This window comes from Entelurus aequoreus, linkage group LG19, assembly GCF_033978785.1.
Source record: "Entelurus aequoreus isolate RoL-2023_Sb linkage group LG19, RoL_Eaeq_v1.1, whole genome shotgun sequence".
Classification (NCBI taxonomy): Eukaryota; Metazoa; Chordata; class Actinopteri; order Syngnathiformes; family Syngnathidae; genus Entelurus; species Entelurus aequoreus.
Genome location: NC_084749.1, coordinates 22,028,839 through 22,041,567, shown reverse-complemented (window position 1 = coordinate 22,041,567; position 12,729 = coordinate 22,028,839). Strand labels below are relative to the sequence as shown.

Here is a 12,729-nt window from a genome sequence, read left to right as displayed (position 1 = left end):
TGGAATTTGTAATTTGTAAATGTTATCTATGTACCTTATTTGTTTCCAAATGGTGCCTGTAACACGGTAGTAAAACAGCTACACAAACAAAACAAAAAAGTCATTGTCATGGACCCAGTAGCTGTGGAAGGTATTATTAAATAAATAATAATGAATAATCTATCTTTTATCATGCATAGTGTACTTCAGTCTGTGCATTTCTGGCCTTCTCTGTTGCGGTGTCACTAGTTTCCAGTGACTTGCAAATAGTAAAACTACGAAGGAAAACCGAGTAGCTCAAGCTCCTTTGTTATTGTGAGGCAAGACAATATACGTTGCGAGATAATGATTGTGAAACACACCTGAGGACACGTTTTTGTATTGAAAACATAACTCAGTATGACATGGAGAATATCCTCTCTGCTACTTTTTTTACCCTCCGTCTTGCACCTTTCTAGGGATGGAGAACGTGATGCAAAGTAGCAGCAGGATGTTGAGGGGAAAACATAATGACTCGTTTGTATGTCGGCAACATATTCACCAGAACATATATATTTGTAAATTTTTGTTCCTCAGGTGTGCGTGTTCTGCCATGGAAACACTGCCAATAAGAACCGCGGTGCGTGCATCCAGTGCTCCAATGAGAACTGCACAACATCTTTCCACGTTACCTGCGGCCAAATTGCTGGCGTTCACATGGCCCCAGCCGACTGGCCCGATGTGGTGTCCGTCACCTGCCACAGACATAAAAAGACTCCGAAGGTAAGTCCTTCCAGCTTGCCTTTTGACAATGTTTAGGAAGTATAGTGTGAGTAAAGCAATAAGCATGATATTTTGAGTGTGGTATTTATTAAAGTCTTGTCTTGTGTCTTTAGCCTCAGCCTCAGCCTCAGTCTCAGTCTCAGCCGAGGATGCCAGCCAAAATACCCAAAACGCAGCAGGGTCCGACCCTGGGTCAGATGGTCATTGGTCGCAACACCGACAGCTGGTATTACCATTGTAACATAATCGGCATGGCAACGCAAACATTCTACGAGGTCAACTTTAATGACGGTGCATACTGTGACAACCTGTATCCAGAAAACATCATAGTAAGTGCCCTCGCCAACATGATCTTATTTATCGCTATGAAGACACATTAGTCTACCATAAATGCTCCAATTACGTCTTTATTCACTTAGCCGCTGAGTCTCTATTGTCGCTGATTCGGTCTCCAAAAGCTAATAACTGCTAAGGGATTTCTAATTAGGTCAATGATGGACATAAGACACAATGATTACAGACTGCAATATTGAGGAACTGTACTGACAATTTTGTGTACCGTACTGGCTCGGAACAGCGGGAGAGAGAAAGATGTTGGGTCACCAACACACTACTTACGTACACAAAGAACAGAACAGGTGGCTGACAAAGATGACTTATGCTTATTATTGACATTTCATGGTACTGTCTTAAGAAGTAGTACTATGTGTGTCAGGGGTGTCCCAATCCAATATCGTTAGATATCGGTCCGATAAAAAGTATGTGTTGGAGTATATCGACTTGCATTTAAGATCTCCGATAAATCGCATTTTCTGGACCTTATATCTGGACCAGGATATAAGTTGCACCAACTAAATTTTAGAAGAAAACAGTTTTCCTTATATTAGCCGCACCACACTATAAGCCGCAGATACATACGTTGTGAGATGAGTTATGTACAAAGAAATATTTTGTAAATGTTTATTTACATACCTTAATTGTTTCCAAATGCTGCCTGTAACATGGCAGTAAAACGTCTGATCAAACAAAACAGAAGTGAACCTACTAGCTGCAGAAGCTAGCGCTCCAATCAGCTAAACAGGCTCAATAATTGACATTTAGGGAAATTTTCCAAACTGGAGCAATACAAAAAACACAGACACTTGTAATTTTGTTAGCATATTAACTAATGCGAATGACGTTAGCTTCGTTACATTGCAATAGAACGTACAAATATGCATTAAAACACTCCTACAAACACCACACATGGGACGGTTTAGTAAGAATGAATTGTTTTAGTTGTATTGTGAAACTTACAAACGTTGCTTGGAGTGATGAATGAAGAATCTTTTTAAGCGGGAATGTTATGGACGGTTTTACTTTTGGTTCAAGGCATTAAATAGGAAGTACATTTTCAACACGCAACACCTGCAGTGAGTAAACTTGTCCAAAAGATGGCACCATAGCACAAACAATAACACACATTTTCAGTCCTCTGCTTGCGTTTAATGAAAACTATTGAACACAAAACATTATAAGTAAAGTAAAGTACCAATGATTGTCACACACACACTAGGTGTGGTGAAATTTCTCCTCTGCATTTGACCCATCCCCTTGTTCACCCCCTGGGAGCCGTGGGCAGCAGCAGTGGCCGCGCCCGGGAATCATTTTTGGTGATTTAACCCCCAATTCCAACCCTTGATGCTGAGTGCCAAGCAGGGAGGTAATGGGCCCCATTTTTTTAGTCTTTGGTATGACTCGGCCGGGGTTTGAACTCACAACCTACCGATCTCAGGGCGGACATGATGGCCATTAGCGAAGAAAAATCCATAGATTTGTCGCACCGTTGTATAAGCCGCAGGATTCAAAGCGTAGGAAGAAAGTAGCGGCTGATAGTCCGGAATTTATGGTAAGCTCTGATACAAGAAGTCCTGCAGCAAGTTTGCTTGTGCAAAGCTTGACAGCCAGTTAACATCTAAATGTCCTCCAATTAACACACAAGGTTGGTCTTTTCTTGTATTTTAGTGACGTCCTTTACTAAAAGTCAACATGGTAGACTATAGGCTACTAGGAACTGGCAGCTACACAACAGCTAAGCACACAATAGCACACTAGCTAGTCATACGTGATAATTGTCCTCAACTGAACAATATTGCAGTCTGAAAACACATTTGTCAATATAAAATGTCAAAACGTCCTGTAGAAACTTACCGCTTAGCTACTAGGAACTAAAGCTAATTCCTCTGGAACTTTATTTACCCGGGTCATTTTTGGTGGAAACATTTGTATTACATGGTGACATTTCATTTACCAGGGTAAATGGAAAAGTCCCTGTGGTTGAAAAGGGCCTTATGTGTCGCCAAAAAACAATTACTACTCCACTTCATCTTAAAGATAGCATAAATCAATTCCACACAGTTAATAATAAATAGGTTACTGTATGACTTGTACTGATATCGTAGCGGTTCAATATCGGTATCAGCCAACACTCAAGGCTCCTATATCGGTATCGTACTGGAAGAGATAAAGATGTATCAGGACACACTTAGTATGTGGGTTGGCCATATATGTCAAGGTATTGAAAGCATGGTATTTGTGTGACATCCAGAGATGTATCATTACACTCTATTGTTCTGTTTATATTTAGCAACCATTTGTTACATACAGTAAATATTCTTGATATCACTGGTATTACAACACTGTCTCTTGCAACGATATTCTACATAAATGACCATGTGGTCTAAGAGTTATTTTTCCTTTCCACTTTTTTGTGCACTTAAAATTGTTCACATTTTGAAATTGTTTGTTGTACACAATAATTATTTAATTGTAAAACAGAAACAAACAATAAACAGCCTCTCTCCAATAATCGCTTGATTACAATTACACTCATTCTCCTTGCAGTTTGGGTAAATAAACGCCCCGGTTACAATTAGCGCATTTGTGCTAAGCTCAGAAATTATTTAAAAAAAACAAAAAAAACATCACCTTAAGGAGCAGACTAATGCTTTGATGTAACCTTGTCATGTGCAGAGATGTATGTCTATACCACGTCTCACATCTCTTCTATTTCCCCGTCAGAGTCACGACTGCTTGCGTAGTGGTCCTCCACCCGCGGGGGAGTCGATCGTGGTCAGAACTCAGGATTGTCAGGACCGCAATGCTAACTTTGTCAAAGTGCACATCCACAAACTCTACCAGGTAAATAAGAACGAACACTTAATTAGCTTCATGAGTGTTGTTTACATACCTTGTCATTGAAACAGTGGTGCAGTTGTCACAATTATCTAATCTTCAATTTGATCTGCCCAGGTTGAGTTTCAGGACAAGAGTCAACAGCTGTTGAAACATTCAGAGATTCATCTGATGGAACAGGAATTGCCCAAGAGAGTCCGGACCCGTCTTGTGAGTATTCCACTTCAAGTTCTGTTTTATTTTTTCGTCAGCCATACAGGCCAGTGTGGTTTAATTATGAACAGTTCTGAAATGTACTTGTGGTGATGTAGTCATCGTTTTAATTTGCATAATTGTCCATGACGCAAAACGAGTAACGGGTAAAACTGAGCTTTTTGGTTTGTATCGTAGCAAATGTGTGACAATATGTTATGTTTTTAAACTATATTTAAGAAGAGGATACTAAGCCACTGTCTTATGCTTGTTGGTTTTACAGTGGACCCTCGCTTTACAAACTTAATCGGTCCTTTCATAGATAGAAAAGTTTGTATATTGAAGCAAATTTCTCCTTAGGAAAATGTAAATAAAAATTAATAATGGGTTCCAGCCTTGACAAAAGCCCATATTTTCGTTTTTTATACTTTGTTAGATATACAGTACTGTTTAGCGTTGTATATTGTGTTCAAACACAAACAGGGGGTGATGGATCAACTTTCTATTTAACAAACAAGCCCAAACAACAAAAACTAGCTGAACTGTCCTCATTTTTTGCCGCCCTGCCGACACGCACACACACCGTCACTGGCCCTGTGGTGTACTCAGTTTGAAATCACAAAACTCCTACATTTTAACAGCCAGATCGCTACAATGATTAAGAATCGTTACAAATAGGAATCGCGATTCATTCGAAATAGGGCTGACCAAAACTGATATCCCGATATTTTTAGGTTTTAGGTACAATATATAACGGTATTTCAAACGACGTGTTTTGTTTAAACTCCACACCACATTACTGTTACTACCAGTGTTCTCAAATTACTTTGAAAACGTTACTTGTTACTGAACCCAAAAAGTAGTATAATTATTTTGATACCGTATTTTTCGGACTATAAGGCGCAGTTTTTTTCATAGTTTGGCCGGGGGTGCGACTTATACTCAGGAGCGACTTATGTGTGAAATTATTAACACATTACCGTAAAATATCAAATAATATTATTTAGCTCATTTACTTAAGAGACTAGACGTATAAGATTTCATCGGATTTAGCGATTAGGAGTGACAGATTGTTTGGTAAACGTATAGCATGTTCTATATGTTATAGTTATTTGAATGACTCTTACCATAATATGTTACGTTAACATACCAGGCACGTTCTCAGTTGGTTATTTATGCGTCATATAATGTATACTTATTCAGCCTGTTGTTCACTATTCTTTATTTATTTTAAATTGCCTTTCAAATGTCTTCTTGGTGTTGGGTTTTATCAAATAAATTTCCCCCAAAAATGCGACTTATACTCCAGTGCGACTTATATGTTTTTTTTCCTTCTTTATTATGCATTTTCGGCCGGTTCGACTTATACTCCGGAGCGACTTATACTCCGAAAAATACGGTACATGTAATTAATTACTAGGGAAAGTAAATAATGCGTTACTTAAAAACTTTAAATATGTCACATGCAGTTGAGAGAAGCTTCATATAAAAGCGAGGTTTTCACTGTATTAGTTCGCTTTAGCAGTTAGCAGCGGCAGTTTATCGGCTCTGACGGCTTTTCTGTTGGATCTTTTCACTCGCTTGTCTGGTTGATAAAGAGGAGCCGCCAGAGTCGCAGTGCGGGCACGTTGACTGTGCGCGAAGGCAAATGTGGCGCGAACGGCTGTAACAAAGGCACAGCATAAGATACCGGTGTGGCGGTATTGTCTCAAATATATACCCCTTACTAAAATATACCTGTTACCGGCATATCGCCCACGCCTAAGGATTTTTTACATCCCTAGTTAGTTGTCTCTTTGGAGTTTTGGGATTGACAGCTTATTAGTTCAGGGTGTATCCTGCTCGGTTTATATCAGCTGGGGTAGACTCCAGCTTCCTAGTCACCCGTAACAGAATGAATGCATTTTCCCAGCCAGCTGTCAGAACAGTTGAATCCAGAAGTGTTCTGTAACGTGTACCGGTTTATTTCCAGGCGATACCAATGTCCCAGGAGAACACTTCCTCAGCAGACGGAGCTGGAGCGGCCAAACGTCGATGCCTGCCCTCACCCTCCGCCCCACGCAAGGCGGCCCCTATGCAGACGACACCCGTCCGCATCGCCCCCACCCCCATGGAGACGGCGCCCGCCCCGCAGAAGCCCCCGCCACCACAACCTAACAGTATTGTCAAACTGCCAGCCTCACAACTCCTAAGCCACCTTAGCGTGGCGTCCTCCGCGAACGGCGCCCCCACCAGCGTGATTCAGGAGCTTCTCAATGCTCCCATGGACACGAGCAGGGCCTTGCCTACCCCTCTGACGGACTCCACCATGGCCTCAGACCCCGCATTAACTCTGAATCCCATCTCTTTCCAGTGCCAGTTGAACTCCGACCCCCTTTTGTCCGCGTTGTCCCCGCCGCCATCCCTGCCCCCGCCCCCGCGGCACATGTCCGACAGCTACACGCCAAGCAGCGGCTACGTCTCCTACATGGAGACCCTACTGCATTCACATTTCCCCCAGGACGAGGGCCCCGGGACTCTGTTTTAGACCGCCAAGTTTCCAGCCATCACCAAGGGGAGGGACGCTAACGGCGGTGAGTGCTGCATTAACGGACACAAACATGTTGCATCGTCTCTCAAAGCTCAGTGCTCCAAAAAGACATGAAAGCACTCCTTTTTAAAATGCATGTTTCTTTTTTTTTTTTGAGTTGATGTGATTGAATTGTAGCTTTAGCTCGCTCTGAAGCACACATTTTCTATTTCTTTCCCAATATTATTGTTGTCCTTTGTGTTTTTCAGCAGGTTTTATTTTGGTTCCCTGCAGTGCTTTTCTTTCCCATCTTATTATTAATATCTCTGGGTGGTATCAACTCTGTACCTCGTTGCATTTATTCGACAACGGCACGTTTTTTGGGGGGGTCAAGCAAGCGAGTCTTTTACTGTCCCGCTGTAGAGGACATCTTTCTTTTTTAAGACAAAGCAACCAGCAACAAATAGATCTATTTTTCAGTCTAGCCAAGTCACACACATGTTGTCCATCTACTGTAAAGTGTTTTTTGTTAGCAGGAAATGGGGGCACTGGGGTTGCAATGTATTGTGGGTATTCTCAGTATTTATATGTCTTCGATATTTAAGGAATGGTGATAGAAGAAGCATATCCAATGCAAACATGTAGTACGAGTCCACGCGATGCATCGCATTATTGTGAAGGCTGTAGCAGGCCTCCAACGTATTGAATGGTCGTTAGGCCACTCCCACTTTTCCACTTGCAAATCTTGTCTCAGGGTTCCTACATCCACAAGAACAACTTTGGCGTAACTCGCTCCGCTAAGGATCGCTTGCTTTTGATCGGAGCAGGAATTGTTTGCCCCGGTTTAGATGTAACATATTTCTCCTGTTAGCTCAAATGATTCAACATAGGAACCCGGAAGTGTGAAATATTGTTAAACATTTTTCTTGTAGCTTTTTCCTAGTCCATGAAGTCCACACAAACTTGGCCATTTTAAATACTAATGATTTTTTTTTTACAGGTGTACCTTGGATGATCACTCAATTTGTATGGATTATTAATCTGTATTTTGGTTTTCTATGGCCATTTTGATCTCCGACTACTGATGGACTCACCTTCTCCTTGTCACTTTGTACATAGCATCAAGTCATTAGTGTGTATTGTGATTTAAATCTCTAAATGTCAAACATGAAATCTTAACCCCCCACCCCCGTCACCACAAATGTTGGAAAAAGTGGTTTTGTGTCTAAAGTAATAACCTTGAAAAAAAAATGTCATAGAAATTAAAGTGGCTTGCTAGTCGCCAGATATTTTGTCTGTCTGTTTACGATTTTAGTTGGCCTAACAATATGGAATTTAGTTACATTTAAAAATACAGTGGGGAAAATATGTCATGTGTTTTGTATTTTGCCATATGTAAAAAATCTGGCCAGAAATGGTACTGCAATCACGGTCAAATTTCTACAGTCCCCTCACCCACTCCCTGACTGAGGTGGCCAGATGCGCAGCTGAATCCAGCTCGATTGACTGGGCTACTCCAAGGAACTATGCATAGCTCGGTTGGTAGAGTGGCCATGCCAGCAACTTGAGGGTTCCAGGTTCGATTCCCGCTTCCGCCATCCTAGTCACTGCCATTGTGTCCTTGGGCAAGACACTTTACCCACCTGCTCCCAGTGCCACCCACACTGGTTTAAATGTAACTTAGATATTGGGTTTCACTATGTAAAGCGCTTTGAGTCACTAGAGAAAAGCGCTATATAAATATAATTCTCTTCACTTCACTAACTTCAAACTTCCACTGCCTCTTACTAGGGGTTGATGTGCATAAAAGCTGAATAGATGAGCGTTTTATCAAGAACAAATCTCTAACACACATTTTACACAGAAATTAGGCTATTTTCAGGAAGAAGTACATCATGCCTGTGTACAATATCACAACAAATGTCCATCTTATGGTTATTCTTTGAACTATCAGAAAACAAAGACTCAAACAAACTACAACCAACACTAGCAATGGTTATACTGCTGAAAATAAGTAGAGCATGCTTAGCAGCCTAATGTACGCCCAAAACTGAAAAGGAGACAATTTACCAAGGTATGCCTATAGGCCAGATCTGGGCAAATTAAGGCCCGGGGGCATGTGGCCCGTTGAGTTTTTCAATCTGGCCCGCCGGACATTCCCAAATAATTTTTTTTAGATCTTTAAGATGGAAACTGTAGCTGCCATTATGATGTGCAGTGATGTTTTCTAATGACCGTAAGTCTTCAACTATACAAAGTATTTCAATGGTTGGAATCTGCGCTTATGGATGATTGACCAGTTACTATGGTAATCTAATTAGTTACTATGGTAATCTATGTCACAGCAGCTCAGAAGAGGCACCAAGCAGTGTGGGTGGGAAGCGTTTCCACCGACACGGAAGGAGATTTTCACAACAAAGTTCTAAAGCTTAGTGATATATAGAATAGAATAGAATAGAAAGTACTTTACTGATCCCTGGGGGAAATTCAGCAAATATCAGATTGTAGGTGGGTTTATTTTGTACCCTTCGCATTGCATTTTTGTTGCGTTTCACTTGATTGTAAAATATGTCGATCTTAAAGGGGGTGTGACATTCATATTTTGTCAATATTCAGTGTTTTATCGTTCATAGAAAAATGTAAAATTCCATTACGTTTTTTAAGGCGGTCTGTCATAATGTTTTTAGCATTCAATCAGACATTGTGAGGTTTTGTATTAGTGTTCCGAAAAATAGATATACCGGCCCCCAGACACATTTTTTTCTCTAAATGTTGCCCCCCGAGTCAAAATAATTGCCCAGGCCTGCTATAGGCTGTCACATATGCATGCCTACAATAAACTTGCATTAGAAACCAGGAACACACCCTCGAACATTCTACATAGGCTACTGTTTCAAACGTTTCAGATTGCCATATAACTTGGTACATGTAGTCCACAATATGCAATGAAGAATTATTTTATCATGTGATTTGGCTGTCTCCATACGTTTCACATTGCCATGACAGCCGTGCTAATGTTGGAACCCATTTCTTCAGCGTGTCAGCATATTGAGAAGGAAATAGGCACTGACACTACCCATATCCACAGATATTTTGCCCTGTCAGTTGGAATACACTCACAGACTTTCTAATTGGTCAAACGGTAGAGGGCGGGACATCGAAATGAAAACGATAACAATATTTCGGGGCTGTAAATGTAATATTGAAATGAGCATATCCCGTTATCAATTGTAAAAGTATTCGAAAATAACATGATTTATTAATGCTTTTTGACATATCAGGGCCATTTAATGATGACTTGACATACAATTATTACATATGGCTCCTTCAACTCAATCAGTATCTTTTGCTCAACTCTTTAGAGTATAATGAGGGGTTTTCCGTCCTTTTGGCCATAACTTTGGTTGTTACTTTAATTAGAATCATTTTTCTAAAGGTTTTTTTCCCCCACCTTCAATTTTATTAATTTGTATATATAATTATCTCAGATAAAGGATACCCTGGGAAAATATTTTAGCCCAGTTAATACATGCCAGGATGAAAAAGTCTTATTGGAGGTAAGAGTGTACAGTTTAATACTTTTAAAACATTTTTTTTATACTGTTTTGCTCAAATCTCTTAACTTCATTCCTAAATAAAACCAGAAAAAAATGTCACATCATCTTGATTTTAACTGCCAGTTTTTAAATTTAAATTTGCACAAAATTAGTTATACATGTTAAAGGACTTGGGTAAAGATCAGGCCTGAATATAAATAAGATTAGTACAAAATACAATAAAGTAATTTTGATACATTGTTATATTTTTTGCTGTGTCAGATTCCAAACAATACAGGAGTTTAGTGTCATATTATTGCATATTATTTAACATTATCATATTACATATCCTTAATATATTTTTTTTCATTAAACAATTAACAATTTTTTTTTATTTTTGTAAAAAAAAAGTCCTACATCTATATTTTAATAAGACCTGTCTCTGCAAAAATATTTTTTAGAACAAAACAAAAGAAAAATTATTAAATATATCATATTGTTATATATGACCCTTAATATTTTGTATTAAACTTGTTTTGTAAAAATATTCTCCCACAAAATCAGAGACAAAAATATTTATCATAATATTTTAATAACCTATATTTTGTAAAAAATATTAAGACAAAATCCGAGACAAAAATAGTGTATATTTAACATTACATAGCCTCAATATAATTTAAAAAATATATCTTTTATTTAATAATTAATTTGAAAGATAATTTAATAAAACCCGTTTTTGTAAAAAAAATAAATAAATCTTAAGACAAATTGTATATTATTAAAATATGTTAATGTTTTAATAAGGCCTGTCTTTCTAAAAACATTTTAGGAAAGACATTTTGATGAAAAAATTTAAAAAATAAATATACATATATATATATATATATATATATATATATATATATACATATATATACATATATATATATATATATATATATATATATATATATATATATATATATATATATATATATATATATATATATATATATATATATATATATACACACACAATGCTTAATATTTTTAAGAAAACCGGTTTTTGTAAAAATATTCAAGCAAATTCAGAGACAATAATGTATATGTATAACATATATTTTTAATATTTTAATAAAACCTGTTTTTGTAAAAGTATTGTAAGACAATATCAGAGACAGAAATAATATAGGACAGTTTATTTAACATTACATAACCTCAATGTTTTTTTTTAAATATTTTTAATTTAACAAAGAAAAAAAACAGTTTTTATTAAAACATATCTTAAGACAGAACTTATATTATATAATATTATAATAATACTATTTATATAAGACCTGTCTTAGTAAAAATATTTGTATTATATAATATAATAATAATAATATTTATATAAGACCTGTCTTAGTAAAAATATTTTTATGACAATATCTGAGACAACAATATCAAAAATGGTATAATATTGTTCTGTATAGTCTTTAATATTTTCAATTAAACCTGTATAAATATTCTCAAAATCGGAGACAAAATATATATCATGCAACATTATTATCTGTTCGTAATATTTCAATACAACCTGATTTTGTAAAAATATTTCAAGACAAAATAAGAGACAAAACCAATAATATTGCATATTATCTGGCGGCATTGCATAACCTCAATATTTTTTAAAAATATTTTTATTTAACCATGACTTTTTTTTATTTTATTTTTTAGCAAAAACAGCTCTTGTAAAAATATTTTAGGGAAGAATCTGAGACAAAAGCAATATATATTATCCAACATTACATATTCTCAATATTATATGTACATATTTTTAATTTAATTCACAAGTCCCATGTTCCAAATACTTATGTACATGTGTTTATTATTATTATTATTATTATTATTAAAATTAAGGGACAGGGTTCTATTTTTGTATAAGGTTACGAAGGTGACTCATTTGCGAAACAGGACTAACAATAACAGGAGTGAGTTTTTAGTATTTATTATTACTATATATTTTTTGATGATCAATAGAAACACTTGTTCTATTCATCGTCCAAAAACGAATAAATCACATGTAAATAATATTTTAGTTGTTTTTTAATGATAATGGAAAATAGTTGTCTTTATTGCTCATCCTCGTGCTGCCTGACATGAGTCGGTGCAATACCACTACACGGTCACAAGATGGCAGTAAATCGCCTTCAAACAAATGCACTTTTTACATTATAATGCCAAGTAGAATGTCACTGACCTTTGAGAGGAAGCTGCACTTTTATACTAAATTAGGTTTCTGCTTCTTTTTGTGGGCGACATCACGGCCCATGTTTACATTATTTTCTGATTCGCCGTCTGCAAAAAAAAAAGGATGTAAAATTAATCTTCGGAGCAGCAGAATGTACGCTGGTCAAGAGCATCAAGCGTTGTTCTGTCTAACGTCCGCTTGCTCGAACGGGATGCATTGTCGAGTCATCGGTGTGACGAGCATTTGCAGCTGGAAGACGCCCAATGAGGACATCATGGAAATGCAGAAAGCGAGAGGAGGTCATTGACAACACACACACTTCCTGTGCTTGTGCTTGTGCATATGCCCTCCCCCGGCTCAGGGTTGCCATT

General features: G+C 37.4%; 1 protein-coding gene across 2 annotated transcripts in view; it reads left to right on the top strand.

The window, feature by feature from the left end:
- The window catches only part of kdm4b (lysine (K)-specific demethylase 4B), a 52,558-nt gene extending 44,602 nt beyond the window's left edge, over nucleotides 1–7,956 (top strand). The window contains exons 18-23 of one of the 2 annotated variants that reach the window (XM_062028068.1): nucleotides 556–741; nucleotides 855–1,070; nucleotides 3,802–3,921; nucleotides 4,033–4,125; nucleotides 6,080–6,680; nucleotides 7,617–7,954. In XM_062028068.1, coding sequence (XP_061884052.1) covers nucleotides 556–741; nucleotides 855–1,070; nucleotides 3,802–3,921; nucleotides 4,033–4,125; nucleotides 6,080–6,634 — 1,170 coding nt within the window. In that variant the 3' untranslated portion in view covers nucleotides 6,635–6,680; nucleotides 7,617–7,954. Of the gene's footprint in view, nucleotides 1–555; nucleotides 742–854; nucleotides 1,071–3,801; nucleotides 3,922–4,032; nucleotides 4,126–6,079 lie in introns of both variants that reach the window. The other variant, XM_062028067.1, reaches the window with a different exon arrangement.
- Nucleotides 7,957–12,729: the final 4,773 nt, after the last annotated feature.